The sequence below is a fragment of the Mugil cephalus genome, chromosome 9 (genome assembly GCF_022458985.1).
Source record: "Mugil cephalus isolate CIBA_MC_2020 chromosome 9, CIBA_Mcephalus_1.1, whole genome shotgun sequence".
In the NCBI taxonomy this organism is placed as follows: domain Eukaryota; kingdom Metazoa; phylum Chordata; class Actinopteri; order Mugiliformes; family Mugilidae; genus Mugil; species Mugil cephalus.
In genome coordinates, this window is record NC_061778.1 from 17,340,910 (window position 1) to 17,367,332 (window position 26,423).

The window sequence follows — 26,423 nt, forward strand, 5'->3', positions numbered from 1 at the left end:
GTTTAAAAATTAATATAATTCACAGTCGTGGTTCATAACTGGGTTTAATGTTTCTTTATGCTTTGACATTTATTAACAAAGTTAGGTTAGCAGATCTTTTACTCGCTAAATGAAGTTCTGTAGCTAACTATGACAATAGCTCTTTGAATCTCACATTTTAATGTGTAGTGGTTCAGGGTGTAGTCATCATTTTGCTTTACTGTTCCATTGCACATAATCACATACTTATCTTTAAACTTTAACGTAGCATAATAAACAGTTCATCTCACGTTAGTTTGCGCCAGCTTTCAGATTGCATTTGTCATATAATTTCACTAGAAACAATGACTAAGTGATGATGAGTAAAAACGCTGGAGTGGAGGAGGAGGAGGAGGAGGAGGAAGAGAAGGCAGAAGTAGGAGGAGTGTTATTTTTTAGCCCTGCAGTTTTTTGAGAGTATAACTAAAATATCAATGGTGCTCTTTCAAACCTCTATTAAATGTTTGTTTTATCTTTTTTTTTTCCCAGATGTGTAGTGGTAGCAGGTTAAAGGTGTATGCTCACTCCTGTGCAGGAGGGTTTCCATTACACATTCCTAAAAACAGCCACAAGCACACACCAGGACACACCTTGCACCTTAAGTCTGCCCTCAATTGTTTCTTTTCTTTAGCTCCTGGCAATGACATCTTATTGTATGAGGAACAGACAAGCAAGTTGTAGAATATTGGGCCCCAAGGCTATATATATCTATGTATATATATATATATAACTCAAACTTAGACTTAATCTATTTTCCTCAATATTTTCTATTTTTCTCAATCATCAAGTTTTATTTCTAACGTGTTGAGACATTGTGTGTCACGTTTTGTTCCTTCTTGCATTTCCAAGAGAAAGAGGTTGTTCCAGGAGCTCAGAAGAAGTTGTACAACCTCCTGAGGGGAGGGGCTCCTCCACCACATCCCGCAGATACTTGATCTACTTGTGAGGAGTGAATTTAGAAGCCAGGTCAACACCTTGTGCTGTTTTTCATGTTTTGAGTTGTTCCTAAATCGTTTTTGTGTGTGTGTCTGTGCCTGTGTGTGCTGGGGATGACTGCTGCCATAAAGGAGTGTCATCGCTGTGGGGTGGGGGTTCCTGGTCTGGTGTAGGTGGATGCTACATGTCTAAGTAACATCCACATCCCAGGTCCAAAAGTTTTCCAGCAGGACATTGTGTGTCCACTTGATGGTCAAAGTTGTTTAGTTTTTTATTGTCTCTTTTGTCACTTGGCTGTAAGATGTAAGATTCTTAATTTTAAAAAATGAAACAATACATGCAAACACACACACGCACATAGAATCTCCATTCTCTTCCCTGCGTAATGAAATCAAACTTTATAGGATTCCTTCGATGAGTATATTGCAGTTCACTAAGTTCATTATAGCTGAGCCCAAACATGCTATGAGCCAGCCTTAATTTTACTCTCCTCCCACATTCTTGCGGGTTTTCTCTGAGTATCTATAGTAGTTTTTTTCTGAGATAAGATCTGATGGATTGTAATCTTGACCGCGATTACAACTTGGTGACTTGTGCAAATGCTGCAAAGAGAACCCCATTTTAAGTACATTGTTGATTTTGACACATTTTTATTTTGTACAGCAACAACGTATGCATATGAAAATAAATCTAAAGAGTAAAAAAAAAAGATACAAAAATATTGGCCTTTCCATCCACTCAGCATTCATCCTATTCTCTCCACTGAAGCAAACCAGAGGAAAAAAAAAAAAACAAACAAACTGAAATGCACAGCAGACCACCAAGCAAACAGCCTTACTGAGTACTTGAGAAGAATCGTATTTACAGTCAGAATACAAAGTAATACTGCTCAAGGTCTCATCATTGAACACTGTAAAACATTTCAGAGCTCACTGAAAATCCCTTCTAAAATAGTTTTCCTCCGCAGTACAGGCGTATGGATAGTCTGTGGGATTGAAGAAAGGTGAATATTCAACGGCGGGGAAGCTCTCCTGCTGTCCCGGCCAACAGTGGGGCAGACAGTAACAGTCCTGGGGATTACAGTGCTGGTAGTGGTAGTGCTCTGAGGTGAAGCCGTTGTAGCCGGACTCCATCCTGGTGGGCGAGTCGTAGCAGGAGGACGAGGAGGAGGAGAACGAGTCCTGTGGCGAGTAGCTGTTGTGGTCCATGGAGTTGCAGATCACGAGAGACTCTGATGAGGAGCAGGGAGCCTGAAAGAGAGGAGGACGACAGGAGGGTGAGCAGGAGCTTGATCTGATGGGCATCAAAACTGAAGCGAGGTCAACAAGGGGTGGTGCTTTTGTTTACATTTTAATGCCGTTATAAAAGCTACTGAAATCATAGTTCTAAGGGAAAAACAGATCTGATTACAGAAAGATAAATTAGATCTTTTAAATGCAGCCTAGTTCTTGATTAAAAATAAATAGTTTTAAAAAAAAGAAAAAGAAATGTCATATTTTATACAGTAGGCTACGTAAGACCGTACAATCCTGCAGAGTGAGCTTTTCACATCCTGCTGCTTTCATTTTTGAGCAGAGTTTCAGTGACAGTGGGCTAAACTTACCATCCCATGGCCATAGTAGTCCGCATCTGAGGAAAGTCCGTGGCACCAGGGCAGCGGGGAGATGGGGGGGAGAGGCAGAGGTGTGCTGTAGCTGTGCCCTGCGCTGAGGTTGTTGTTGTTGTTGCTGCAGCTGTAGCCGTTGCCGGGCAACATGGCGTCCCCAATCTGCTGCTGCTGCTGCTGCTGGATCTCGTTGAAGGCGCTCTGCTGCTGCATTTGGATGCTGCACGGATTTTCGGGCACCGGGAACGAGGGGGTGCGCACCTGCAGGGCTCGCGCGACACAGCTGCTGGAGTCAGCTGAAGAAGCATCGACTGGAGGGTCTACATGGCGACCTGAGAGAATAATAACAATGAAACGTTACATGAGAGTATCCACAAAAAATGCAGCCTTTATAGAAAATAAACTTCAGATCGCTGTATTGCAGACTGTGTGCACTCCCTGCATTCTTGATTGCAAAAAAATGATTGCTAACAAGCACGTTATTATTATTATTATTATTGTTATTTGTATTTTTAATCATAAATATGTAAATCTGCCTTCAAGGTGCAATCTAAAGAGTTTGCGGTTATCTCTGAGTGGTAACGAACCACAAGCAGACATTTAAATAGGCTTACAAATTCATAGAGTGATGTCATGACACCATCAGCCAACACATTTGAATGTAGCTTACGTTTATAAGAAAGGACCCCGCACTTTTGCCACGGTGCTGTCAATAATTGACAAGAGCGGCAATCCAACACTTCCACGTGAGTATATAGTTTCTGGGTTCAGGGCAGGTTGCTGCCTGTCGTCAGTGAAAGCTGAATATATATATATATATTGATTTTTTGTTGTCGTTGTTGTATTTTGGTGGACTTGTGCTTGTGGTCGTGCCTGGAGCTTAAACTTCGACTTCTGCAGGCTGTATGCAAAATTTAACTTAGGTAAATTTGTAAACTGTGTTTTGCCAGTGTAGATATTACCTGAAAGTGTTTGGGGTGAGTTTGGACTCAGATACTGCATTTTGTAGCCCTAAATGTATTATCTTTATTGTTTTTTTTTTTGTTTTGTTTTGTTTTGTTTTTTATTAGACTTAAGTCTTGGCTGCTGGGTAAACTTACTTGAGAGAGTGAACGCGCAAAGCTCCGGAAGTTCCAAGCAAGCCTGTTGATGAAGAACAAGAAGGAATATTAGGAAGTTATTAGATTTTTTTCACCCTTTTAAGCATTTTCTCAGTGTGATATTACAGTTTCCCCGACTTGCAATGTGTGTGTGCTTTATGGCTTTGTCAACAAAATGTAGAGAGTTTCCAACTGGAAAGGAAGTCTGTTATTAATAGGGGCTGTTTATTGCTTTGCACAGTCGACGTTGTTATTCACCCCCTTCGTTCAGAATAATTCAATGGAAAGACCGAGGAGAACGACAGACGTGAATAGAGGAAGGAGGGAGGGTTTTACCGTTTTCAGTTTCTTGCTGTTGGCCTCTCGGGCTCTGTGCCTCTGCAGCAGCTCTTTAACTGTGGTCTTCACTCGGACGCCCTGGTACACCCTCGGCTTATCTGCATGAAGAGAACAACGTGGGAGTTTACTAAACACCCTCTAATGGAGCACACAATAGCAGTCACAAACTCATCTCTACTCCACACGGCTCAGAACCCCTTCCCCCTCCTACTCCTTCTTTCTCATTAAAATCCCAATGTGTGCGCTTCCCTCCCTCCAACACACACACGAAAAATCATTTAAAAAAGGCCATTTATTTTGTTTTATTTCATGTTTTTCTTAACACACTGAGGTGTCTCTATGAAGTGTCCTTGCAATGTTTTCGACCCTGATAAGCCAATTAATGTCTGACCGAGTAGCTTAGACATTGGTAACACATACATTATTCCATAATCAACAATAAACTGTACTTTGAATAACACGTATTGCCTAAATGTCCTAGATTTTGTCTGAATGCTCCGTGCGTAAAATAATTATGAGCGCTTGGTGCGCGCTGTGGCTCCGGCTATTTTCAGCCGCTTTTCCCGACTTGAGATCCCGCTGTTCCCGGCTCGGGCTCTCCCTTTACAGCACAACACAGCTCTGCTTTCGTAATACGCCGTCAGCAGACCCTTTTCCTGCATGCTGTTCTTTACGCGCTACCTCGCCCCTCGGACTGACCGGGAACAAAGAAAAGCGACACAAAATGTGTTTCAGTAAGTACATTTCTGATCATAATTCCATACGGTGACTTTTAAAGATACTCGTCGATCGATCTAGGGGTTGAAATAAGCGCGAGGCCGTTCGGTTGAATTAAATTAAATCGCTCCGTGTTACCGCGTGAAACGCACAAAGACCTTCAAAAGTCTGTAAAGCGATCCGAGACTAAAACTTAAAAGTTCACCCAGTAAACGTGAGTAATATCTCCAACTGCGCTACCGATTTCGGTGAAAAATCGACTCAATAGTAAAGTTTGTTTCCGTAACGACAACTCAACGACATTCTAAACAACCACTATCTATATATATTCTTTACACGTGATGTGATCCTTAAGTAAACGCTGAGGTTGGACTTCAATTCAATGATCAGGCAGTTTTTGCTGTATGGAAACTTTTCGGTGCAGTTTCAGTTGTTTATCATTCAAAACCCCACGCTGTACTCCAATCACTTTATTCAAATCACCCCCAGCCCCATCTATAATATGTGACAGTGAAATTCGGTGGCGCATATACGGTGAATAATTGGCAGTATTTTTCCTATAGTACCTGAAGCTTGATTAAGGAACTCAGAAGGAAAAAAGGGGAAAAAAAGAGTAAAGAACGCCTTGTATAGGAGCGCGTTATGCCCAAAGGCGAAATATTAAAGTGCTCAGGAGTGGCGAGCGTGCTGGAAAAAGGCGATTTGATAAGACACGAAGCCTCGGCTACGAAACCTCATCTGATAAATATTCATACAGCTAATCCTACTTTATGATTTGTCTTAAATGTGGCAAATAGTGGGTCTAAACTTACACGCAGACACATCCCACTCCAACACTCAAAACGCCCTGTTACGCACAGGCAGACACGGTTCAAACAGTACTCCAAGTAGTAATTGCTCTTTATTAAAAATATCTTCGACAAACACACTCGATATAAACCGAGGTGTGTCAAGAGACTGTGGTCGCAAGAACGAAACGCACAAGAAATGCATTAAAGTCGGCAAAGCTCAGGGGTGTTTGAATGGAGAAAATCGACTGTCCAGAGCCATCCATTAGTTAGGAAACATGTGGCATTAAACTACACTGTTTTTTCTTTTCTCTAGGAAGTTTAATATAACTGTAGGTCATTCTATTTAACATTTAAATATATCAAGAAGAGCACATATATAGGTAAAATAATAACTAATTGTCACGGAATTGAGGTGTATACTTAATTTTTCCACTAAACATTACTTTGTTTCTTTTCTCCTTTCTTACCAACAGGCAAAACGCTACAAAATGATTTCCTGACAAAAATCCAAGGTGAAACTCACCAGACATGATGGCTGAATTGAAGAGAGGATCCCTGGAGAAGACCTGTGGGACTCCACAACGTCCTTTTCTGCCTCAGCAAAATGGCCAAGAACGAAATTTGTGCAAAAGTCTCCAAAAATCTCAACACAAATGTCTCACAGCAGAGTCAGAGCATACAACAATATTGTAATATAGCTGGGGACATATTAGTTTGAGATTTTCTCCCTCCATGCCTACTATTTAAAACCCCTAGAACTCAATGATTTGACAATGATTTGATTGCGCGTTACTTTCAATTTGAATATTCAGAGGCAAGCAAGTAAAATCGATTTTTCAATAAAAATCACCACGCATGGACATCGCATAAGCCCCGCTTTAATGTAATATATTAGAATTTTACACTTTGACCGAAAAAAAACATACTTTTATTAATTTTATCGTCCTTTTCCAATATCAGAGCATCACACCCCCTCACCAAGCACTACAACACTGGGTGCTTGTCGTGCGCAAATTTAACACCACATTTCAACTTATATGCGCCACCACACACTTATTACGACCTGTCTACATGCCGACAGTGTGATCAATGACATATTTATACTTTAGTTTAGAGAAATAATACATAAAATTGGGAAAAAAGTGGGCGTGGCAAAGGGCAGCAGCCATCCCTGCAGGCCTGCAGCTGCAGTACTGAGTGGTCCCCTAGTGCTCTCGCCTGAGCTGAGCTGCTGAGCTAGGCTCAGCGCGTTTTTCAAACTTATCCTTTACAAACATTTCTTCTATTGCAAATGAAAAATATAATTTTAGAACAATTGCATGTGCTTTTTCCCCCCGGGCGAGGATGCATATCTCGGTAGAGTGTCTTAAACTGGTATTTTTTAATTTAGCAGTGTCACAACAGCATGCTAAATCCTAACACTCAAATCAACCTGCACACTGGTTATTATTATTATTATTATTTTTTAATGCACTTTTAAAATGATGCATTAAAAACTTGGTGTCTCTTTCTGTGTAGCAGAGAACAAAGTCGTAGTAACGGCAGCCTGCACGAATTCCTGCAACTATTTGCGAATGCGGTGGGCGCATATTAACAAAAGCAAATTATTAGAAGTAGCAGAAAAAATACAAACATTTCATTTTGATTATCATGTCACAGCTGCAAACACCTGAGACAATTTGATCGCACAGACTTGTCATTCTTCATTCATTTAGTATTAATGCTATTGTAATAATCGTAACTCTTTGAGTTATAATTACTATAAAGGCAATCATGCTTCTTTCTATCTGTAGCAGTAGTTGTATCCACAGCTCATTAAGCGTGAATGAAAGGATTTTTGAGAAACGCTTTGAGCAGCACGTTAATGTGCTTCATATTCCGCCATACCAAAACTTCCCTTCGCTCCTCTCAAGCACTTTTCCATAAAGCCTCCTCTTAACTACATTGCACGCTCTGTCCCTGTTCACTGCTCCTCGTGGATGCTCCGCTTCTTTTCGCAGCGGCTCAGCTCTTGCTGCTGGAACCGCGGCGCGATTGCTCCACCTAGTGGACAACAACAGGAACTCTCCTCTCCTCTAGCTAAACTGCAGCAAGAATGTACTTGACAAAATAAAAAAGTTCTTTTCTTTTCTTTTCTTTTCTTTTCTTTTCTTTTTTTTCTTTTCTTTTCTTAGTTTAATTCCTGAAAACAGATAAATTCATCCATAAACCATAAAACATAGCATGAATATTTATTTAATATTTGGCATTTTTTTTAGCCAATTTCGTTTTTTATTTGATTCATTTCACAGTGAACAACAAATATAAAACTTTTTACATGCTATATAAACCAGTGAAAGACAATATACGTCGAGAGACTATGCCATAGAAATAAACCGATCAAATAGAAGGAAGACCAAGAAAAAAAAAATATGTAGCTATTATAGAAAAATGCTTGTTGTTTCTCTAAACTCTGTATCAGATACATGGAATAACTGCTTTATTTTTTAAGTTAAGGATTTTTAATTAAAGATTTGTTTGACAGGTGCTATTGCTGTTAACAAACACACAAACACTTAATGTGTGCTGAAAATCATTACAGGTGTACAATTAGACAATGCTACAGCATAAACAATTGTGACTGTATTTTAAACATATTCATTAATTAAGTTTTTATTGATTTCACGGTGCTGTTTGGATCTGTTTTTTTTTCCTGATTAACAGTCCTCATCACACTTCTCACATCCTCAGTTATTTGACTGTTGCATTTTTTAAATTATCATATTATCTCTCGCTTAAATTGCACTTTTCTTATAAAAGTACGGTGTACATTTCAGATTAACCTGTCATCTGTTATTTTCATTTAAAGTGATAATTGTAAAAATAAATAGTTCACTCAGTTTGGTGTCCTGTGCATTTTTGCATGTTTATCATCTCGGACCATTTTGGAACCATTTGGAACCATGTTTTTTTGTTTTGTTTTGTTTTTTTTGTTGTTCTTTTTTGTTTTTCCTGTTTTTTTTTTTACCTGAATCCAATTCCTGAGAGATATGTAACCCTTTCTTACTCTGTTTTTTAATCAGATAATAATAATAATAATATAAAAAAAAAAAAACACTGAAAACCCCGGTTGCTCCCACAGCATGGCACTGGTGGGTTAATGTGTGTGTGCAAATGACTAGATGTGTCTATGACTGCAAAGCGCTTTGTGTACCAATAGGCAGAAAGGCGCTATATGAAAACAAGACCATTTACTTCAGTGCTTACTAAAGCTATTCTTTTTTTCTTTAAGTTTAAGAAAGTTTATACATACTTCTCATTCTTTTTCACACATACAGACAAAAACAACACACTATTTTTTCCTTTGTCTTTTCTTTTCTTTTTTTTCTTTTTTTTTTTTACAAAAAGTCTCCATGACTGGGTGGTTTTTCTATTTTAGAAATAAACATGAACAGACTGACAATATAAATAGTCAGGATATCGAGTATTTCTTGAGTTCATAGTCCGTAGAAACTCATTCTCTCTCTAAATTGTTCTGATCTGGTCAGTAGGCCCTCCTGATTTCATAGGGCGACCAGGAGTTCACCCCGTCCTCTTTGGCCCAGGAGGAGTGAGGGTCGGCGCTGGCAGGGAGGCTGCTGTGGGCGTCCGTCGCCTCCTCCGTCACTATCTTAGACACCAGGTCGCTGACGGGGCTGCTCATGTAAGAAGGGCAGGAGAAGGTGGAGGAAGGGATGGGGTAGGAGCTGCTGGTGGTCAGTGGGTGGTAGTGGGCGTCCTCCAGAGGGTGCAGGGTGTACGGCTGCCCGCTGGAGACGGGGCCCATGGAGGAGCCTCGGCTGGGAGAGCGGTACTGGGAGGGGCTCCCCGGGGGTTCGGGGCTCGGCATGGAGGGTGGGACGCTGACGGGGGCCAGGCTCTCCGAACAGAGAGGCTCAACCTGGGATGCTGGCTCTGGGACCGACTGCTCCCATGAGTCTCTCTAAAGCAGGAAGACATGAGAGGTGAGGATGATACAGCGTTTGTGCACCATAAGATTCTCTGTTACACACATGCATTAGTGTTACACCACTGACAAAAGTTCAAGGCGGCATTAAGATCAAAAACACCCAGGAAATGATGGAAAATCACAATCAGAAATCATGACAAAGGCATTAAAAGTGCTCATATAATCGACCCCCAGAACTCGGGGAACCAAAGCTTCTGGATTACTACATATTATCTGTTTAATCACAGATTTGTGGTGAGACTTTCACCGCTGAAAAATTACATCCACGTTCCATCTTGTGGCATTTCTCTTGTAGAGCGGCTCAAATCAAATCATCAGAGTTTATACTTAGTGCAGTTTTCTGAAAGTTGCATTTTATTCCAAGTATCTGTGGCAAACAGCTACGACACAGAAATCCTGGCAATTGATTCTGAGGGCTTATTTATATTCTCAATAATTCGTTGGGTGTTAGTTCATAAAATGTCTGTAAACGGTGAAAAATACTCAGCGTTGTTCTATGATGTCCATATTAGTACGACGTCCACCCACAGTAAACACTGAGACAACGTATCTACGATGTTCCCGCACTCATACTTAAAATGCGATGGCGCCTATGTCGTTTCTTTTTTTCACCATCTCTTCAGATGAAACCCAAAGCGGTTGTCAGCTTTCCACATTCAACTTTCACTTTCCAGACAAACACGGCGCTTGTTTCTGCAGAACTTAGACTGGGCGCAGTCATATGCAGATAACAAACCACCTGGCTGGCCAACAGAGCGCTGCTGCAGTTTGTTGATGGTGCTGTTGCTAAGGTAATGATTTACCACTGATGTGTAGTGAAATACGATCTGCTGACTACTGGTTAAGATGCCGAGTGCACAGGCAGACCGAGTCCAGATCGACTCTCGACAGGGCTCTTTAAAGTCTAAGTCTCAGGGATTATTAAAGTCTGTCTAAGTCTAAGTCTAAGTCTAAAACTGTGCGGCCGGCCCTCTCACTTTCTGTGCAGGACCTGCTTATCAAGTAAAATGCAGCATGTAAACAGGACAGAGACTAAGACAATGAAAGGACTTAAGTAGTCCTTCCTCTCATTGACTCTCACTGAAAATGTATATTTATCAAATCAAATTCCTGCACTATACTACAGGACAGTATTTTGTCCCCTTTATGCATATAAAGACTATTGAATGTATAAAATATACTAATATTGAATGAGGTAATAATGCATGTGTTGCATCATTATTTAAAAAATGTGAAGTCTTGCACAGTCACAATGTACCATAATATATATCAGTATGCTAATTAGCTAAAAGGAATATAATTAACATTAGTTAGACGTAGCAGTGACTGGTGGCGTCAAAGGCCGATGGAGATTCTAACCAGCCGGGCAGTTGGGAGCTTGATCTAACGCTTCTTACCTCTGGCTCTACCCCTGTCACACTCGCTCCTATTATAGTGTAATCATGTGGGTGGACTGGGGGACTTCCCATGCACTGAGCATTTATCCGTGTCATTAATTCTCTCTGTCTCTTCATCTTCTCTCCCCCACCTCCCTGTGTCCACCTCCCTGTGCATGTAACACTCAACGTTCCCCGCCTACATATAACAATTTGTACATTATGCTAACTAATTCACCTGTAGCGTAACTGCTACTGCTGGTACTGTTTCATGCCCCCTGTCCTCCCATTAATTAAAACATTTTTCTACCACTGCCTTTATGGATATACTATTCTCCCTGTTTATCATTGACATGCTACTGGATACACTTCAGGAGTCAGATATAAACGGATGTGATGCAAATGCTACTGTCGTTTCTGTATAAAATGTCCTCTTTGTGTCTCACTAGTTTGTTTGTTGAGTTGCTGTCGGGGAGAGAGTAACAAAAAGAGGACTGAAAAGACAGAAACACTGTTAAAAAACAAAAAAAACAAGACAAAACATCTCATTTGAATGACTGAGGCTTCATTCATGGCAACAAACTGAAAACGTGGGTGAAAGTAACTGCGAGATTTATCCTACTGAATAACCCGCTCATCCGTCAATGTCGCCCTCACAGAAGGCCTGATCCTAAATCCTACCAGAAATAAATGCGAGGGCTCCGTGCTGAAAGGCGGCAGCAGGGAGGAGAGGGCAGACGAGGGCAGGAAGGACCCTCCGGAGCTGGAGAAGGTGGCGGCGCTGCGATAGTCGCCGAAGGTTTCCGGGTAGTAGCTGTCGATGAGGGACGAGTAGCTCGCCATGGAGGAGGGCTCGCAGCCCAGGGATTTACCCCCGAGGGTGGAGGAGTAGACGTCGGGGGAGTACTGCTTGGTGGACGGGCAGAACTCTGAGTCGGAAATAAACGGACGTCTCATGCCGTAGTAGCTGGGCAGCATGTGAGACCCTGAGGGGGGACAGTAGAATCATAACATCATCAAGCAGTGGTCGTGGTCTCTGCTGGACAGCGTTCAGACACCTCAGACGCTTCGAATGTGCAAACCACTCAGTCAAAATGGTCCTATAATAACAATCAGTGTGCTGATATCATGTAGTCTCACCTGGCATCTGGACAAAAGAAGGCGGAGTGGTCGATCCTCCCTATGACAGACAGACAGAGAGATGACTTTAGATTTGATTGTAATAATGCCCAAACCAGGAAGTGTGGATTCGGTTAAACTGCTCATTAATATGTGCGTCCTGTGGCAGGGGTTTCAGACATTGCCTCACCTCCAGGGCAACAAGCCAGAAAGTTTGGAAAACGACCATTATTAATAAGAATTTACATTTTCTCTCACTGAAGCAAGAACGTCTGGGACCACACACTGTGTGTGTGTCTGTGAGCGTAGATATTTATCCTATTCCAGCTGTAGCAGGTGCGCCTGAGGCCCATCAACTTTCATCAGTTTTCATTTCAAACCTCATCTTCAACTGTTGCCTGTTTTAAATAGCAAAACCAGTTCTCTGAGCCTGAACTCGCAGTTATGAGTTTGTACGTGCGGCTTTAAAGCTGTCGTTTGTCCGTGACTCTTCTTAAATTTATTCAACATATAGCTGAGTTTGAGAGTCGCGTTTTTGTTCTCTAAAAGCAGACACACCGATTCGTGCCGAGTCAGAGAGACCGGAGTGCAGGCACACAGGCACGGGGTTTGACAGGATCTCTCGTTTGCATATTGCTAACATGAAAGAGTTGATATTAAGCCTGCGCTGGCTGGGACGCAAGCAAATTTTGAGGGTAGAATTTGAATGTGATTTGCCAGTGCCAAGACTTCCTCATGTGGCCCAGGTATGGCTCAGTGCATCTCTGAAGGCTGCGTATGGAAATCAGCTGGCTCAAGCTCAGATCGTCAGATAATGTTTGTATGTACGTGTGTGTTTGTTGCGTGTGTCGGGTAATGATGATAGATCTAATTAACCTTGTTTGACAGAAAAGCTCTTCCTTCCTATGCAAAACACTCTGTTTCGAAATTATATTTTTAAAACGGACGCACCCTGTTTTATACAAGCGTGCACACAGTATTTTTAATTCTTTTTAATATCGCCACATACAAAGAATACATTCAGCCCTCTTCCTTGAGCTACGGCTTCACGGCAAGTGATTTGCATATTTTCTTTCCTTTTTATGTCATTTTATAATCCTTTGGATTCACAGGAATCCATGTTAACATTAGCCCTATTTTTAGTTTTAATTTTTTTTCCCCCATCTGAAAACTATTCTACTCTCCTATCAGAGTATTTTCGTAAACTGTGATTTGTTGTTGGCACTTGCTGTAACTTTTACCCAGAGACACATGACAAAAAGGTTTCTTCAGCCTCATAATGTCCCTGCCTTGTATTTTCCGTATCACACACTAGTAGTAATAGCCACAAGCCCAGGCACAGCACGCCCAATGGAAACTGTCAGACAAGAGAAGCCAGTGATGTGAAATGATGTAAGATCTTTATATATGTTCTGTGGTTGTCCGTGCCCCAACATGAGGAGCCTAGTTTGTGGTCAGAGCTGGCTCTTCTCTCTCAATGGCCTTTTATTTTCAGAGATAAAGGGCAGCATTAGCTACCGAAGGACGTTGGTGGCTTAAGTTACTGTGTGCCTCTGTGCATTGTTAGCTCTGGAAGCATCATTTATAAACGTACGAGTAAACACTGAAATGCACGTCAGAAACGGTGTAGTGCTGCTACTGCCAGTTTATTAAGTGCAGCATTCATTTGACTCGCCACTGGAAATGTTCATTTAATAGTAAAAAAACAAACAAAAAACAGCTCAGGTAAGGCTTTAGAAAACAGTTCAAGTTAATTTTGTGTCTACAGGAAGGTGTGAACAGGGTTAAATGCAAAGAAGGAATTTCCCTATTAGAGCTTGATAAAAAGTAAAACATTATTTGATTTATTTAATGGAAAGCCAATCGTCAAGTAAGAACACTCACACAAACTGATAAATGTCCATCCATTCGTACATTATCTATAACCACTTATCCTTAGAGGATCGCGAGGGAACACATCAGGTGCCATCAGGCGAGAGGTAGGGTACACCCTGGACTGTTAGCCAGTGTATCACAGGGCTAAAACAGAGAGGCAACCTAACACTCACATGCCCACCTAGAGCTAGTTTAGAATTACTGATTAACACCTAACTTGTCTTTTGAATGTGAGAGGAAGGGCTACTTGTTAGTAATCTGCTGATGTCATGTAGGGTGTGTAATTTACACTGTAAACAGTTTATTCACACACATTATTTTAAATCCCGTAATATCACAAACTGTTCAATTTAGGCACAGTAGCATAACACCAGGTCGATGTCTACTGGTACTTGCATTAAATGACTTGCAGCAGCTGATTGGTGAAGCTAAGTAACAGCCACTGTCTCTTGCACGCACACAGCATGTACACATTTCTGAAAGACACCCAAAAAGGCAAAACTAATTTCAATAAATGAAATTCTAATCTGACCCAAAAAAACATCAGTCAGCTTTAACACCTGAACGCTGCAGACTCAGGTAAAGGTCATGGAAATGGCTAAGTACTATGTTAAACTATTGGAATTGTGAACTATGAGTAACAGCTGAACTACTTCCTAAAAAAAGGAAATACAGCTAAAATAAAAGCAACAGGTACTTAATAAACACAAAAAGATTATTTAAAACGATCCAGCTAATTTATCTTATTAATTTAACTTTTGTTTAGGGGAGCAGCAAAAGCAGATACTAGATTCTTGATTCTAGTCTCTTTACGAACTTCTCCTTCACAAACTGAGGTCATAGTACGAACATGGAGACAATCATGTTCAAAACCAAACACTGTGAGTTGTCACCCCGATGAAGGCTATGTGCCACAATGTGTACGTGCATTTTAATCTTTACTATGTATTTGCCAGTGTAGTTTGCTAAAATACTGTGAACTTTAATGATGTTTTTTTTTTTCCTCGCAAACATTTATGGACCTGTCTCTCAGCGCTGACTCACTTCCCCACTGTGTTTGTGGTAATTATTGCCAAACCCAAATGTCCCAACTGATGATGTAAATCTTCAATAAGAACTCACAAATATATAGCTACATTAAAAAAAACATAACTTCCCTGAACCAACTAGCAACTGTTTGTAGCAAACATTATTCAAAGTGGAGGAAATGTTCCCTTGAAAGCAGCTCTCTTCATCTTCAGGTTAATTGTCAGTTTTGGTGTTTGGGGGAAATTTGGTGCCACTAAATAAAATGCAGAATATATCCAGCCTCCTTCTTTAATGTTCCTGTTTCCTAAAGAGCCACAACATCTGGAGCATTAACAAGATTCATATCTGGTCTGGATGCAAGTTATGTATTTGGGTGTATTCACTCACCCATCCAAATAACTGAATTCAGTTGTTCCAATCACTTCCATGGCCTCAGGTGTATAAAAATAAAGCACACAGCCATGCAGACTGCCTCTACAAGCATTTGTAAATGAATGGGTCGCTCTCAGGAGCTCAGTGAATTCCAATGTGGTGCTGTGAGAGGATGCCACCTGTGCAACAAGTCCAGTCGTGAAATTTCCCCGGTACTAAATATTCCACAATCAACTGTCAGTGGTTTTATAACAAAGTGGAAGTGACTGGGAACGACAGCAACTCAGCCACAAAGTGTCAAGCCACGTAAAATGACAGAGCAGGGTCACTGGACACCAACTTTCTGCAGAGTCAATCACTACAGACCTCCAAACTTCAGGTTTCTGCGTCTGAGTAGCTGGATCCGAGCCATACATCACCGAGTGGAATACAAAGCGTCGGATGCAGTGGTGTGAAGCACGCCGCCACTGCACTCTAGAGCAGTGGAGGCGTTCTCTGGAGTGATGAATCATGCTTCTTCATCTGACAGTCTGATGGACCAACCTGGGTTTGGCAGTTGCCAGGAGAACGGCACTTGTCTGACTGCACCTTAGTTCCAGTGAAAGTAACCCTGAATACTTTAGCATACCAAGAGATTTTGATAATTCCATGCTCCCAACTTTGTAGGTAATTTTTGGAGATGGCTCCTTCCTGTTCCAACATGACTGTGCACCAGTGCACAAAACAAGGTCCATAAAGACATGGATGAGGAGTCTGGTGTGGAAGAACTTGACTGGCCTGACCTCAACCCGAATAATGGGCGAAAATTACCATAAACACACTCCTAGAAAGCCTTCCCAGTAGAATTGACGCTGTTATAGCTGCAAAGGGTTGACGTCATATTAAACCCTATGGATAAAAAATGTCACTTGAGTTCATACATGTGTGAAGGCAGATGAGCGAATACTTTTGCCGATATTGTGCACGTCCTCTGTCAAGACAGCTCTGCCTTCACGAAGTACCAGTACAGCCAAGAGCTGTTTTCCTGTCCTCCCTCAGAAAATCCCTACTTATCCCGGTACGTTAACTGACACCCACTAAAGTAACAACATTGTAAAATTAAAGACGGAGGAGTGAATTTCACGATCAGCATTGCATGGAGGGACTTGTCTTTTTGCTGCATCTGCTGCCATGTTCTGTGGTCTCTCCCAGAATCCTTTCAATGCTTGAGTCCTGGGCAGCGCGCATATCTATAGAGTGGACATGCCAACACTGAAAACAAACAGGGAATCCTGACAGGTGGTTTGTGAAAAGCGAAAAGCAAGTCTTGCTTGTGCATGCAGACGTCTAAAGCGCAGCCGATTTCTCTGTTTGTGTGTGAGAGAGTGAGAGTGTATGTTTGTAAGACAACAATAGGAGGTTTGTCTGCGGCCTGCTCACGGCAGAGGACAATGTCAGCTGGCAGGTGTGCGTGGATCAAACTTTGCATAGGCAGACTCCTGCACTGCCCCTTTTCTGTGTCTCTACGCTACCTGTCCACCTCTATCATCCCTTCCCCCTCGCCGCAACCTCATCCTCCACCTCAGGGGGAGTTTTCGGGAGACCGTGGCCGTCGCCATTGCGCGCATTGTGTCAGCGCTCTTTTGTGAGGTCAGGATGGAACTTGGCGCTTTGTGCTCCCCCTGCACACACCGTGCTCAGCTATTTACAGATTGGCTTTGCGAGCGCTCGAGGCGAGCAGACACGGAGGGGGAGGGCGGGATGAGGAGGTACAGGTGGACAATGGCTCAACCATGGATCGTTGGTGCACAAAAAAAGTCGAAATGTAAACAAGGAGAGGAGATTTTTAAAAGCGACCTCTTGATTGTGCCACCAACAGAATGTCAACTGTGGCTGCGTTGTTTGGTTTGGGAGAAAAATGAAGTGGGGAGAGACAGGACGGGACAAAGGCGTGATGGTTTAGAGGAGATTGTGCTTACGCTGTATCTGGGCCCATTTGTCTGTCGGGATCGCTTCTCAGCCAGCAGGTCTTTGACTGTGTGCTTGACTCGAACGCCTTGGTACACCCTCTTAGAATATTCTGAACAAAGGAGAAGAAGAAGAAAAAAAAAACATGATAAATCAGCATCCGAAACAAAACCATGAACGGTTTGACTTGTAACACAACTTCATACAAATTTTCATCCATTGCCACAAATGTGTGTTCATTTGAATGTTTCACAGTTTTATGCATATAGGCGAATGACTCTTTGGGATTGGTGTGTAAATGTCATGGAAATTGCCTTTGGTTTGGTCAATGCAAATGGACTGCTAAAAAGAGGCAATTAACAAAAAACACTTGCTGAAACCTCACAGTAAGATAACACTGGAGGTGCGGGGAGCGCGGCGGGGGGGAGGGTGGGGAAGAGGGAGGATTCTCACTCCACGGCAGAATCACGAAGTTCAACAGAAATGGCAAATTCCACACGCGTGCACCCTAGCCTGTTCCATATTACACCGGTTTTTCTAAATCTCACATGCGTACTGGTGTGATTTGGGGACATTCCTGGGAAGCAGAGGTATAAACTCAATGAAAATGCAAACTTTATTATGCAAACGGAAATTGCATGCAAAAAACTTTATGTAAAAGACCCCAGCTTTTTGAATGGGTCTTTTAGATAAGCCCCAACTTTGCGCAACCATGAGATTCTTGAAAATATCCATTCTCCTTGAGAACGCACGCAATAAATTACGGGAATTGGCATCCGTTGAAACAGCAAGCTCGCGCGGACGTTAACTGTATTTAGAGAGCAATTTTACAACATGTCACTCGGACCTGGCTGATGCTCTCCACCTTTAATTGATCTAATTCTTACAGGAATGTGGTCGGTTCATTTAATTAGCGCATGCACCACCATCACATAATCACCAAAATACAAACAGAATTACCACATAACAACATCCCTCTTAATTTCTTAGCACAGACAAGTTAAATGCAGGACATCAAGAACTAAACATTTTTGAAATATTCCATTCCTTTTATAAGAACAGCAGGAGCAGACGGTAAATGAATGGTTCTTACCTGTGTCCATGATGCTGCAGTTGAGCGGTGTGACACACACACATACACACACACAGGCCTCTCTGTTCTCCCTCTGCTGTATTTGCCTACAGTAGCTATATCCCAGTGTGCAGGACCATACTGAGTGGCGTGCCACAGTGGGAGCTTTAACCACGCTGTCAGGAGGGCAGGGACACATGGAACATGCCACCTCACACTGCAGTCATAAGGAGGCAGCTTGTCAAAATGACCTTTATCTATTTGTTTAAATGCAAATGTTTGGCGGGGACGTTTTTTAGACTATTTGCATCTGCAGTCGAGATTAGGGGTTGGAAGCATTGGAAGCATGGAAGAGAGAAGCAGCTTGTCACTACTCCCTGACCCCCTTCTCATCATCCGCAAGAAAAAGTTATATAGTTTTTTGCTCTTACCTGAAGGAGTTCGCTTAACTGCTGCTTTTGTGGTACGCCGCCTGCTTTTTTGTGCTGAAGCTGGAGCTTCGGCATCTCTGGTATCAACAGTTACCTAATGACAGCTCAGAAAGTATTTACCTACTTTTTTTGTGTGTGGGTTGAATGTCAGAGAGTTGATTGATATGACTTGGATGCTGTCAGGCACAAATTAACATTCTCTTACAAAACCGTGAGATTTTCTTTTGCATAAAATTACTTCATGGTGCAATTTTCCACACAAATGGATGTGCTGGAATTTGTATAAAACATTTAGAGCAAAGTAAAAACAAATCTCAACATGGTGTTTAAAGGAGAGGGAAGAACAGCTGGAGGCTTGCCTCGCTAAACAATTCAGTTGCGACCTCATCTGACATCTCAATTTCCCGGCGGAGAGAAAACGCTTCTGATGAGACACTTGGAGTTAATTAAAATGCAAAGCGTGCCAATGAAAATCCCCATGCCTTTCTCATACTGCTTACATGATTAAAAAAAATAAATAAAAAACTGGTTACATTTTGACACACGGTTTCATAACGACAATGACCACAGTGAGATAAACTAGCTAAACAGTAAAGTGGCACAACTTATGTATGTCTGCTTGGATTTGCATGCAGTCTGCTAAGGCATTTCCACAGATACGAACACTGTTTCCATATGTTTTTGCAACGTATACAAGCTGACTGTTGAGACCTCAAAAACAGCTGTCTAAAGCAGAAATAGTGTCACAGCAAAAAACTTGAACTGGTTAATGAGTAGCACACTGCAGCCACAAAGTCTAGAACTGTAGATAAGCACCAATTAACTCGGGATCTGGTAATCACCGACAGCAGATTATACATACATATGTACAACTGGTATAACTGGTAAGTAGTACATTAGCTTGTTGTGAGAGTGCAGCTATACATGAGAACAGCAAGTGTTGGGACGGGACTGCTCTGTATTTGGAGCAAAAAGCAACATTTATCAGAAAGCCTGCAAGCTCCCTTTGGCCGGTTTTGTGGTAGAGCCCAGCGTGTTCACAGGTAAGCTACCATGACATGCTAATAAAGCCAGCTTATACAGGTCTTTTCAAGAGAAGGAGCTCTCAAAAAGTCTTTTGTTGCGTCAACAAAAACCCCTGCTCGATACGCTGTTCCAGGGGCAGAGGCGTTCATGAACAGAATGAATTAAGGCCCACTTTGGGTTTTACTGGTCGGCACGCATTGCTCTGGCAGGATTTGAGAGAAAAACAGCGTCCAATAAACAAAAACAGGAACAAAGAAATGCTGTACATACCGGGCATGGCTGGACCCCTGAACACTAGAGTTATCAAAGCTCAGTCCTCTGACACAAAATGTCAGACGACTCAACGATGCGGGGAAGTAGTTGCCTTACTTGATGACACATTTGGTCTCTTCTGCTAAACATTCTCCAGTTTCACCTTATTTCCAGGAGCTGGAGCATCTCACAGCTGTATCCTTGTGCGCTGTTGCAGCCTCATGTAAATCCCCCTGTGAATGTTGGTTCCAGTTCCAGGGGACCGCCACCAATTGTTGTTTTGTTCGTTTTCTGTTTTCTACATTGTTGGGGAGAATTTTTTTTTGTGTCCTCTGGGAGCTATGTGAACTGTGATAAATGTCCCTAAGTGATATCACTAGGTTTCAGGGTAGGCTGAATATGAATGTGAGTTTTTGATTCCTTATTAGTCCAAAATTAAAACTGCGGAGACATGAGCGCCACAAAGCAACTTTCATTTTGTAATTACATTACCCTCAAACTGCATCTGTCACACAGCATGTTAAATGTCTATCAAAGTACAGCAATGAATGTGACTCTGATCACACGTTCAGATCTGAAACTATTTATGTGACTCCGCCACATCTGAAATGCGTCACTGTATTGTAATGTCTGAATAATATTAGTGTTTGTTTTTTTTGGCGTGACTGTTTGTGAATGACGCCCAGAGCTGGGTGTGTGTTAGACTCTCTCCTCTAAACTTAATAAATATCTGCAGCGTCACACAGCAGCAGTAACATTAAGTGTGATGTGCATTTAAAGTATAGCTACAGTCACGTCATTTTTCACACAGATTTTAGATTTATACAGTTTTTATTTATGAAGATACGTTTGTCACCACGAACAAAATGTAATTTAGATGTTTTTGATAGTGTCTATGTCCAGTACTACAAGCAGTAGCTCTCATTCAGAATGTTTTACTTTGATTGATCCAACCCTCTAAAGAAGAGTTGGCTCCATCTGTACATCGTGTCTTCTGTACAAACCTAACTCATAATTATTATGCTGGCATCCAGATAAAAGGAGTCATTCTCAAATGTTGACTAATGCTGATACATGCTGTCAAACTGGAGCAGGCTCTGAACAGAAAGAACACTTCCTGTATTTTATATCAAATCAAACGTCACTGGACAGGTTACATTATGCTCGACTACAGACATCTGTTCATTAACGCCTGTAGGGCATAGCCATTTATACTGCCTAATGTATTCACTCTCTCATCCAAATAACTGAATTTAGTTGTTCCAATCACTTCCATGGCCTCAGGTGTATACAATCAAGCACATAGTCATACAGACTACTTCTACAAGCAGTTGTGAAAGAATGGGTCGCTCTCAGGAGCTCAGTGAATTCCAGTGTAAGAGGATGCCACCTGGGCAACAAGTCCAGTCGTGAAATTTCCTTGCTACTAAATATTCCAGTCAACTGTAAGTGGTTTTATAACAAGGTAGAAGCAACTGGGAACGACAGCAACTCAGCCACAAAATGTCAGGCCACGTAAAATGACAGAGCGGGGTAACTGGATGCTGGGGACAACAACTTTCTACACAGTCAATCGCTACAGACCTCTAAACTTCACATGGTCTTCAGATTAGATCAAGAACAGTGTGTAGAGAGCTTCATGGAATGGGTTTCCAGGGTCGAGCAGCTGCATCCAAGTCATATATCACCAAGTGCAATACAAAGCGTTGGATCCAGTGGAGACGTTCTCTGGTATGACAAATCACGCTTCTCCATCTGGCAATCTGATGGACCAATCTGGGTTTGGCAGTTGCTTAGAGAACAGCACTTGTCTGACTGAATTCTGCCAAGTGTGAAGTTTGGTGTAGGGGGTATTAGAGTGTGGGGTTGTTTTTCAGGGACTGAGCTTGGCCTCGTCCTTCCAGTGAAAGTAACTCTGAATACTTCAGCATACCAAGAGATTTTGGACATCATCATGCTCCCAACCTTGTTGGAACAGTCTGGGGATGATCCCTTCTTGTTCCAACATGACTGTGCACCAGTGCACAAAGCAAAGTCCATAAAGACATGGATGAGGAGTCTGGAGTGGAAGAACTTGACTGGCCTGACCACAACCTGAATAATGGTCAAAAATTCCCATAAACACACTCCTAAACGTCAAAGAAAGCCTTCCCAGTAGAATTGACGCTGTTATAGCCGCGAAGGGTTGACGTCATATTAAACCCTGATCTCAATCCAACATAACCCCTTTGGGATGAATTAGATGAAGACTGTGAGCCAGGCCTTCTCGTCCAACATCAGGGTCTGACCTCACAAATGCACTCCTGGAATAATGGTCAAACATTTGCATAAACACTCATAAACCTTGTGGAAAGTCTTATCAGAAGAGTTGAAGCTGTTGTAGCTGTAAAGGGTGGGCCGACGTCATATTAAACCCTATGGATAAAGAATGTGATGTCACTTACGTTCATATGCGCGTAAAGGCAGATGAGTGAATACGTTTGGCAATTTAGTGTATGAATATATTATCTTGCGTAAGCACAGGGTTCTGAATTAATTTATTAATAACTAAAAAAATAAATAACGTGTCAAATAAAACCTTTAGAGTTTCCGTGTTTAAGATTTTTCTTTTCATGCACTAAACTCTTATTATCAGTTTAAGGCACAAAAGAGTCATCTGTCGGTTGAGGCCCTAAACATAACACATTTTGCATATTATTTATGAACAGTATAAAAGTTAACCAAATAAGCCAGCTATTGCTGTTCACTGGAAACTCTTCCTACGATTTTGCCCTCAGTGGATATGAGAAGTCTGATATCTCACATACAGGATAAGAACACAAACATTCAGAACTAAACACCTAAAAAAACAGGTTTATTTAAGCTTAATTTGGTTAGTTTTAAATATGAAATATAATAGATATAAATTACTGAAATTTAATTTGTTTCGCCTGATCCCACTGCCGGCATATTTAACCCTGTTTTCAAAATCCCTTTTTGCAACTGGGCATTCATTTACACAACTGGGAAATAAAGGGGCTTTCACAGGAGTAGATATATTCAGTAGAGACAGCGCTTCCCAAACCAACACAGTGTCTGGTGTTTACAGTGAACTAGGGCAGCTGACTTCCTTGTCACCAGCAGGATTGTGACTCCCTGTACTTTGTGACATGGTGATGTTACGTGTGCAGACTGCGGCGTGGGGTTTTTATCAGTTAATGACTAAGAGATAAGAGTGATGCACAGCTCTCTTCTGCAACGGACATCTGAGGCAGAAGAGGAAGGAAAAGACCCATCTGTGCTCTGTCTGTAGTGTTTGACTCTACTGTGGCGGGACAGGACTGTGTAATGTGGCTATCCTGATGCACTTTTATGTCTCTGCATTTTCAAATATTGTCTCTGTGCAGTCAATATATTGTACCATAAAAACTTGTAAACAGGTTTCAGGCTAGCCTTTTTCCTGGGAAATTCCTACAGCAGACAGTACGAGGTTTATCTCCTGTTTGCTGTATGCTTTGGTGCACAGACACAATGTCTGAGTTGTGTTGTTTTTAACAAGACGAGATGAAAAAGGCTGAAGTTACGAACTGTCGAAAACTATGTGGCACGGAGTAGCAGACGCGCTTTCTGGTTTCCTGGAACCTTTAAACTTTGTTAAAATGGGGCAAACTTCACCTTCTCTAGTGGCTCTGACCACAAACCATCAGGTCGTCATATGTGTGAGACAGATGACCCTGCACTGATTGTAACATGCAACACACTTTGGGTTGTGTACTTTCATTACATTATTTCACTGCAATTTCAAATATTTATTATCATAATGCCACTATCTTGCTATGGGATGTCAGACATTTTCGAAAAATCCTCTCTCCCAAATCTCATCTCATCTCATCTACTACTGCTTATCCTCACCAGGGTTGCTGGAGCCTATCCCAGCTGTCATTGGGCGAGAGGTGGGGTACACCCTGGACAGGTGGACAGCCTATCGCAGGACTAACACAGAGACAAACAACCATTCACATTCACACTCACACCAAGGGTCAATTCACAGTCACCAATCAGCCTAACGAGTACCTGGAGAAAACCCACATATACACAGGGAGAACCTGCAAACTCTCTCCTCTCCCAAATCTAGTAGTCAATATGGGCATACTTTGTAAAAGGCGTACGATTGGAGCATTACATTTGACATGGTCAAGCCATATTGCTACTAGATCATCTAGAAGATCTGTGTGTTTACTGATAGCTGCACAGCTGAACTCCTCAAGGCTCTGTTCTTGTACCCGTTCTGTTGATCATCCACATGCTCCCTCAGACTAGAAAAACAGTTTTATTCATAGTTCTTTACAATCACTGAGGATGTCCATTTTACAGACTGCTGACTGTATGCGCCTACGTTTCCCTTCAATTAAACACATGTCAAACAGACATAAATTTAGTGTGAGCCTCTGGGACTCACACTAAATCATCACTTTAAGACACTTAGTTTGGAACTGATTCATGCAGCTCTTTCGAAATAAATATACGAGCATGTGCCTGTTACTTTTAAAGTGATGATGGACAGTTTTTCCCTTTTAGTTGAGTGGTTCGAGGCATAAAATGGATTGGAACAGTAGAGGGAAATAGCTACTGCATGCCAACACTGCCTCAAGAAATCCCACCTGTTAAATTTGAATAAAACACACCTGTTGACAGGAACCCCTGAGATGCTGTCAAATACCATCACTCCAACGATGGCTACTGTCAGAGCTGACTCAAAGGATTACTCCCAGCCGGCCTGCTTATTTTGGAGCCTAACCCTATTGGTCAGTGCATACCTGGATCTGGTTTCCTCGGTATGCTATGGCTATGCATGTATATGCCCTCGCTGGGAATTCACCAGACCAAAACATGGGACTGCTTTCTGTAACCAGAGCTAATGATTAAACCAAACTTCCACAGAACTTGAAGTGTCCAACTGTTAGTTGTACTTAACTAAGCTGACCTCCAGTGGAGTCCTCCGGTCATGACAACTGAATCGCTCTACGTTTTATCCACTAGAGGGTAGTAAAAGACAACTAGACACTGAATACAGTCTGCCACCAACACCTGAGTGACAGACAGGTGAAAATATGGTGTGAAAATAGAGGTTAATATGGTCTAGAAAATCAAAAAGCATTTAAGACATACACTTATATAATCCTAACAAAGATATTAGATCATTCAGTCAGTATAAATAGACCGTCATTAATACTGAGGAGGAACAGAAGTACACTTTATCTCTCATCACTCTGTCATCCAGGGCTTGTCCAAACAGTTTACAGGTTTTCGTTATCATGCTACACCGCTGAGTCATGATTTATCACGGGCCGAGGCTGATCACACAGCTCTCGTGCTGTTGTGAGTCCTTGCTGTCAACAAAGAACAGACTGTGCTCAGGTCAGGCTGATGCATCAGCATAACCCGTTTTATTGGAGACTGGAGATCAGCCAGTCACCATCTGCTGGTAAAACAGCTCTTAGCATTGCTGGTGCTGCTGCGGCTCCTATTGCTATGGTGCCACCACTGCTAAAATTACTGCTTCCAACGCCACTGAAGTTGAAACAGTTAGCGTGGCTCTGTCCAAAGAGTGAAAATGATCTGCAATACCTGCAGGTTATATCTGGTTTGTTTGGTACAAAAGCACGATCCTATCAACAACAAGTGGTTATGCTAAGCTAATCATCTTTATAGTCTTAATTAATGAAAGATAGAGAAATGTTCTTTTGTCATTTTCTATCTGACCTCCACCAATAAGGCCTAGAAGAGAAAAGATGATCAGAAATTAGGAGAAAGAGACTTGCAGCTAAGAGTCCCAGCCCAACCAACCAAACCAATCAGGCTGTTAAAATTTAAGGCAGAGGTCTTCAACGTTTTTCAGGCCAATGACCCCCAAACTGATGCAGAGATAAAGTAGGGACCCCCTACCTACTATATGTGTTCTATGTTAAACTCAGTCTAGTGAGTATATCTTGATTTAACTTTTAACTTTAAACACAGCTTAGTGTGGTAGGGACAGTGAATCACCAAGCCATGTGATAGCACAGACACTCCCAAATTAGTGAGACGCCTGACCCTGATGAGAAGCACACAGCTTCTAACCTCGGATGAATGGACATTGATGGGTAGCTTCTCTTTTGCTAATTCTGCAGCATGTGTCTGGCATTTCACCTGGGGACTGAATAGGCTCTTGGCCGATTGCCGGGAACCTGACAGAGGCAGAGTGTAAGAAGCGGCATTTTGATTGGTTCAGCAGCAATGGGGGCGGGGCCTACAGGGGTGCAGGAGGCTTAGATTGACAGGTCTAGTGTGGTGGTCTGTGTGAAACGTGTGCTGTTGAGGCAGTTCCTGCATCGCTGAATGAATGAGTGAAGTGCTGAAAGATGACATCTTCTGCCTCCATTTATAACCACTCATAATAATACTGCAATT

General features: G+C 41.9%; 2 protein-coding genes and 1 long non-coding RNA gene across 3 annotated transcripts; 1 reads left to right on the plus strand and 2 right to left on the minus strand.

The window, feature by feature from the left end:
* Nucleotides 1-1,587: 1,587 nt before the first annotated feature.
* On the minus strand, nt 1,588-7,598 carry linc.pou2af1 (lnc RNA pou2af1). The gene is made up of 5 exons (XM_047593200.1): nt 6,031-7,598; nt 3,997-4,097; nt 3,661-3,703; nt 2,558-2,892; nt 1,588-2,204 (listed from the first exon to the last, which is right to left on the minus strand). The coding sequence occupies exons 1-5, from the start codon at nt 6,035-6,037 to the stop codon at nt 1,884-1,886; spliced, it is 807 nt and encodes a 268-aa protein (XP_047449156.1). The 5' UTR covers nt 6,038-7,598; the 3' UTR covers nt 1,588-1,883.
* On the plus strand, nt 4,078-8,386 carry LOC125012962. The gene is made up of 2 exons (XR_007113342.1): nt 4,078-4,733; nt 5,981-8,386. It is a non-coding gene; the product is annotated as an uncharacterized LOC125012962 (long non-coding RNA).
* Nucleotides 8,387-8,771: 385 nt separating this feature from the next.
* Nucleotides 8,772-18,562, minus strand: LOC125012960 (uncharacterized protein C11orf53 homolog). The gene is made up of 5 exons (XM_047593199.1): nt 18,307-18,562; nt 17,225-17,325; nt 12,012-12,051; nt 11,553-11,857; nt 8,772-9,468 (listed from the first exon to the last, which is right to left on the minus strand). The coding sequence occupies exons 1-5, from the start codon at nt 18,482-18,484 to the stop codon at nt 9,031-9,033; spliced, it is 1,062 nt and encodes a 353-aa protein (XP_047449155.1). The 5' UTR covers nt 18,485-18,562; the 3' UTR covers nt 8,772-9,030.
* Nucleotides 18,563-26,423: the final 7,861 nt, after the last annotated feature.

Coding starts and splice junctions, on each gene's coding strand:
- linc.pou2af1 (XM_047593200.1), bottom strand. Junction 2,893..3,660: donor TTGCGCGTTCACTCTCTCAA/GTAAGTTTACCC, acceptor TTATTCTCTCAG/GTCGCCATGTAGACCCTCCA. Junction 2,205..2,557: donor ACTACTATGGCCATGGGATG/GTAAGTTTAGCC, acceptor CCTCTCTTTCAG/GCTCCCTGCTCCTCATCAGA.
- LOC125012960 (XM_047593199.1), bottom strand. CDS start 18,484: ATGTGTCCCTGCCCTCCTGACAGCGTGGTTAAAGCTCCCACTGTGGCA. Junction 17,326..18,306: donor CTGCAGCATCATGGACACAG/GTAAGAACCATT, acceptor TCCTTTGTTCAG/AATATTCTAAGAGGGTGTAC. Junction 9,469..11,552: donor AGCCCTCGCATTTATTTCTG/GTAGGATTTAGG, acceptor TTCCTGCTTTAG/AGAGACTCATGGGAGCAGTC.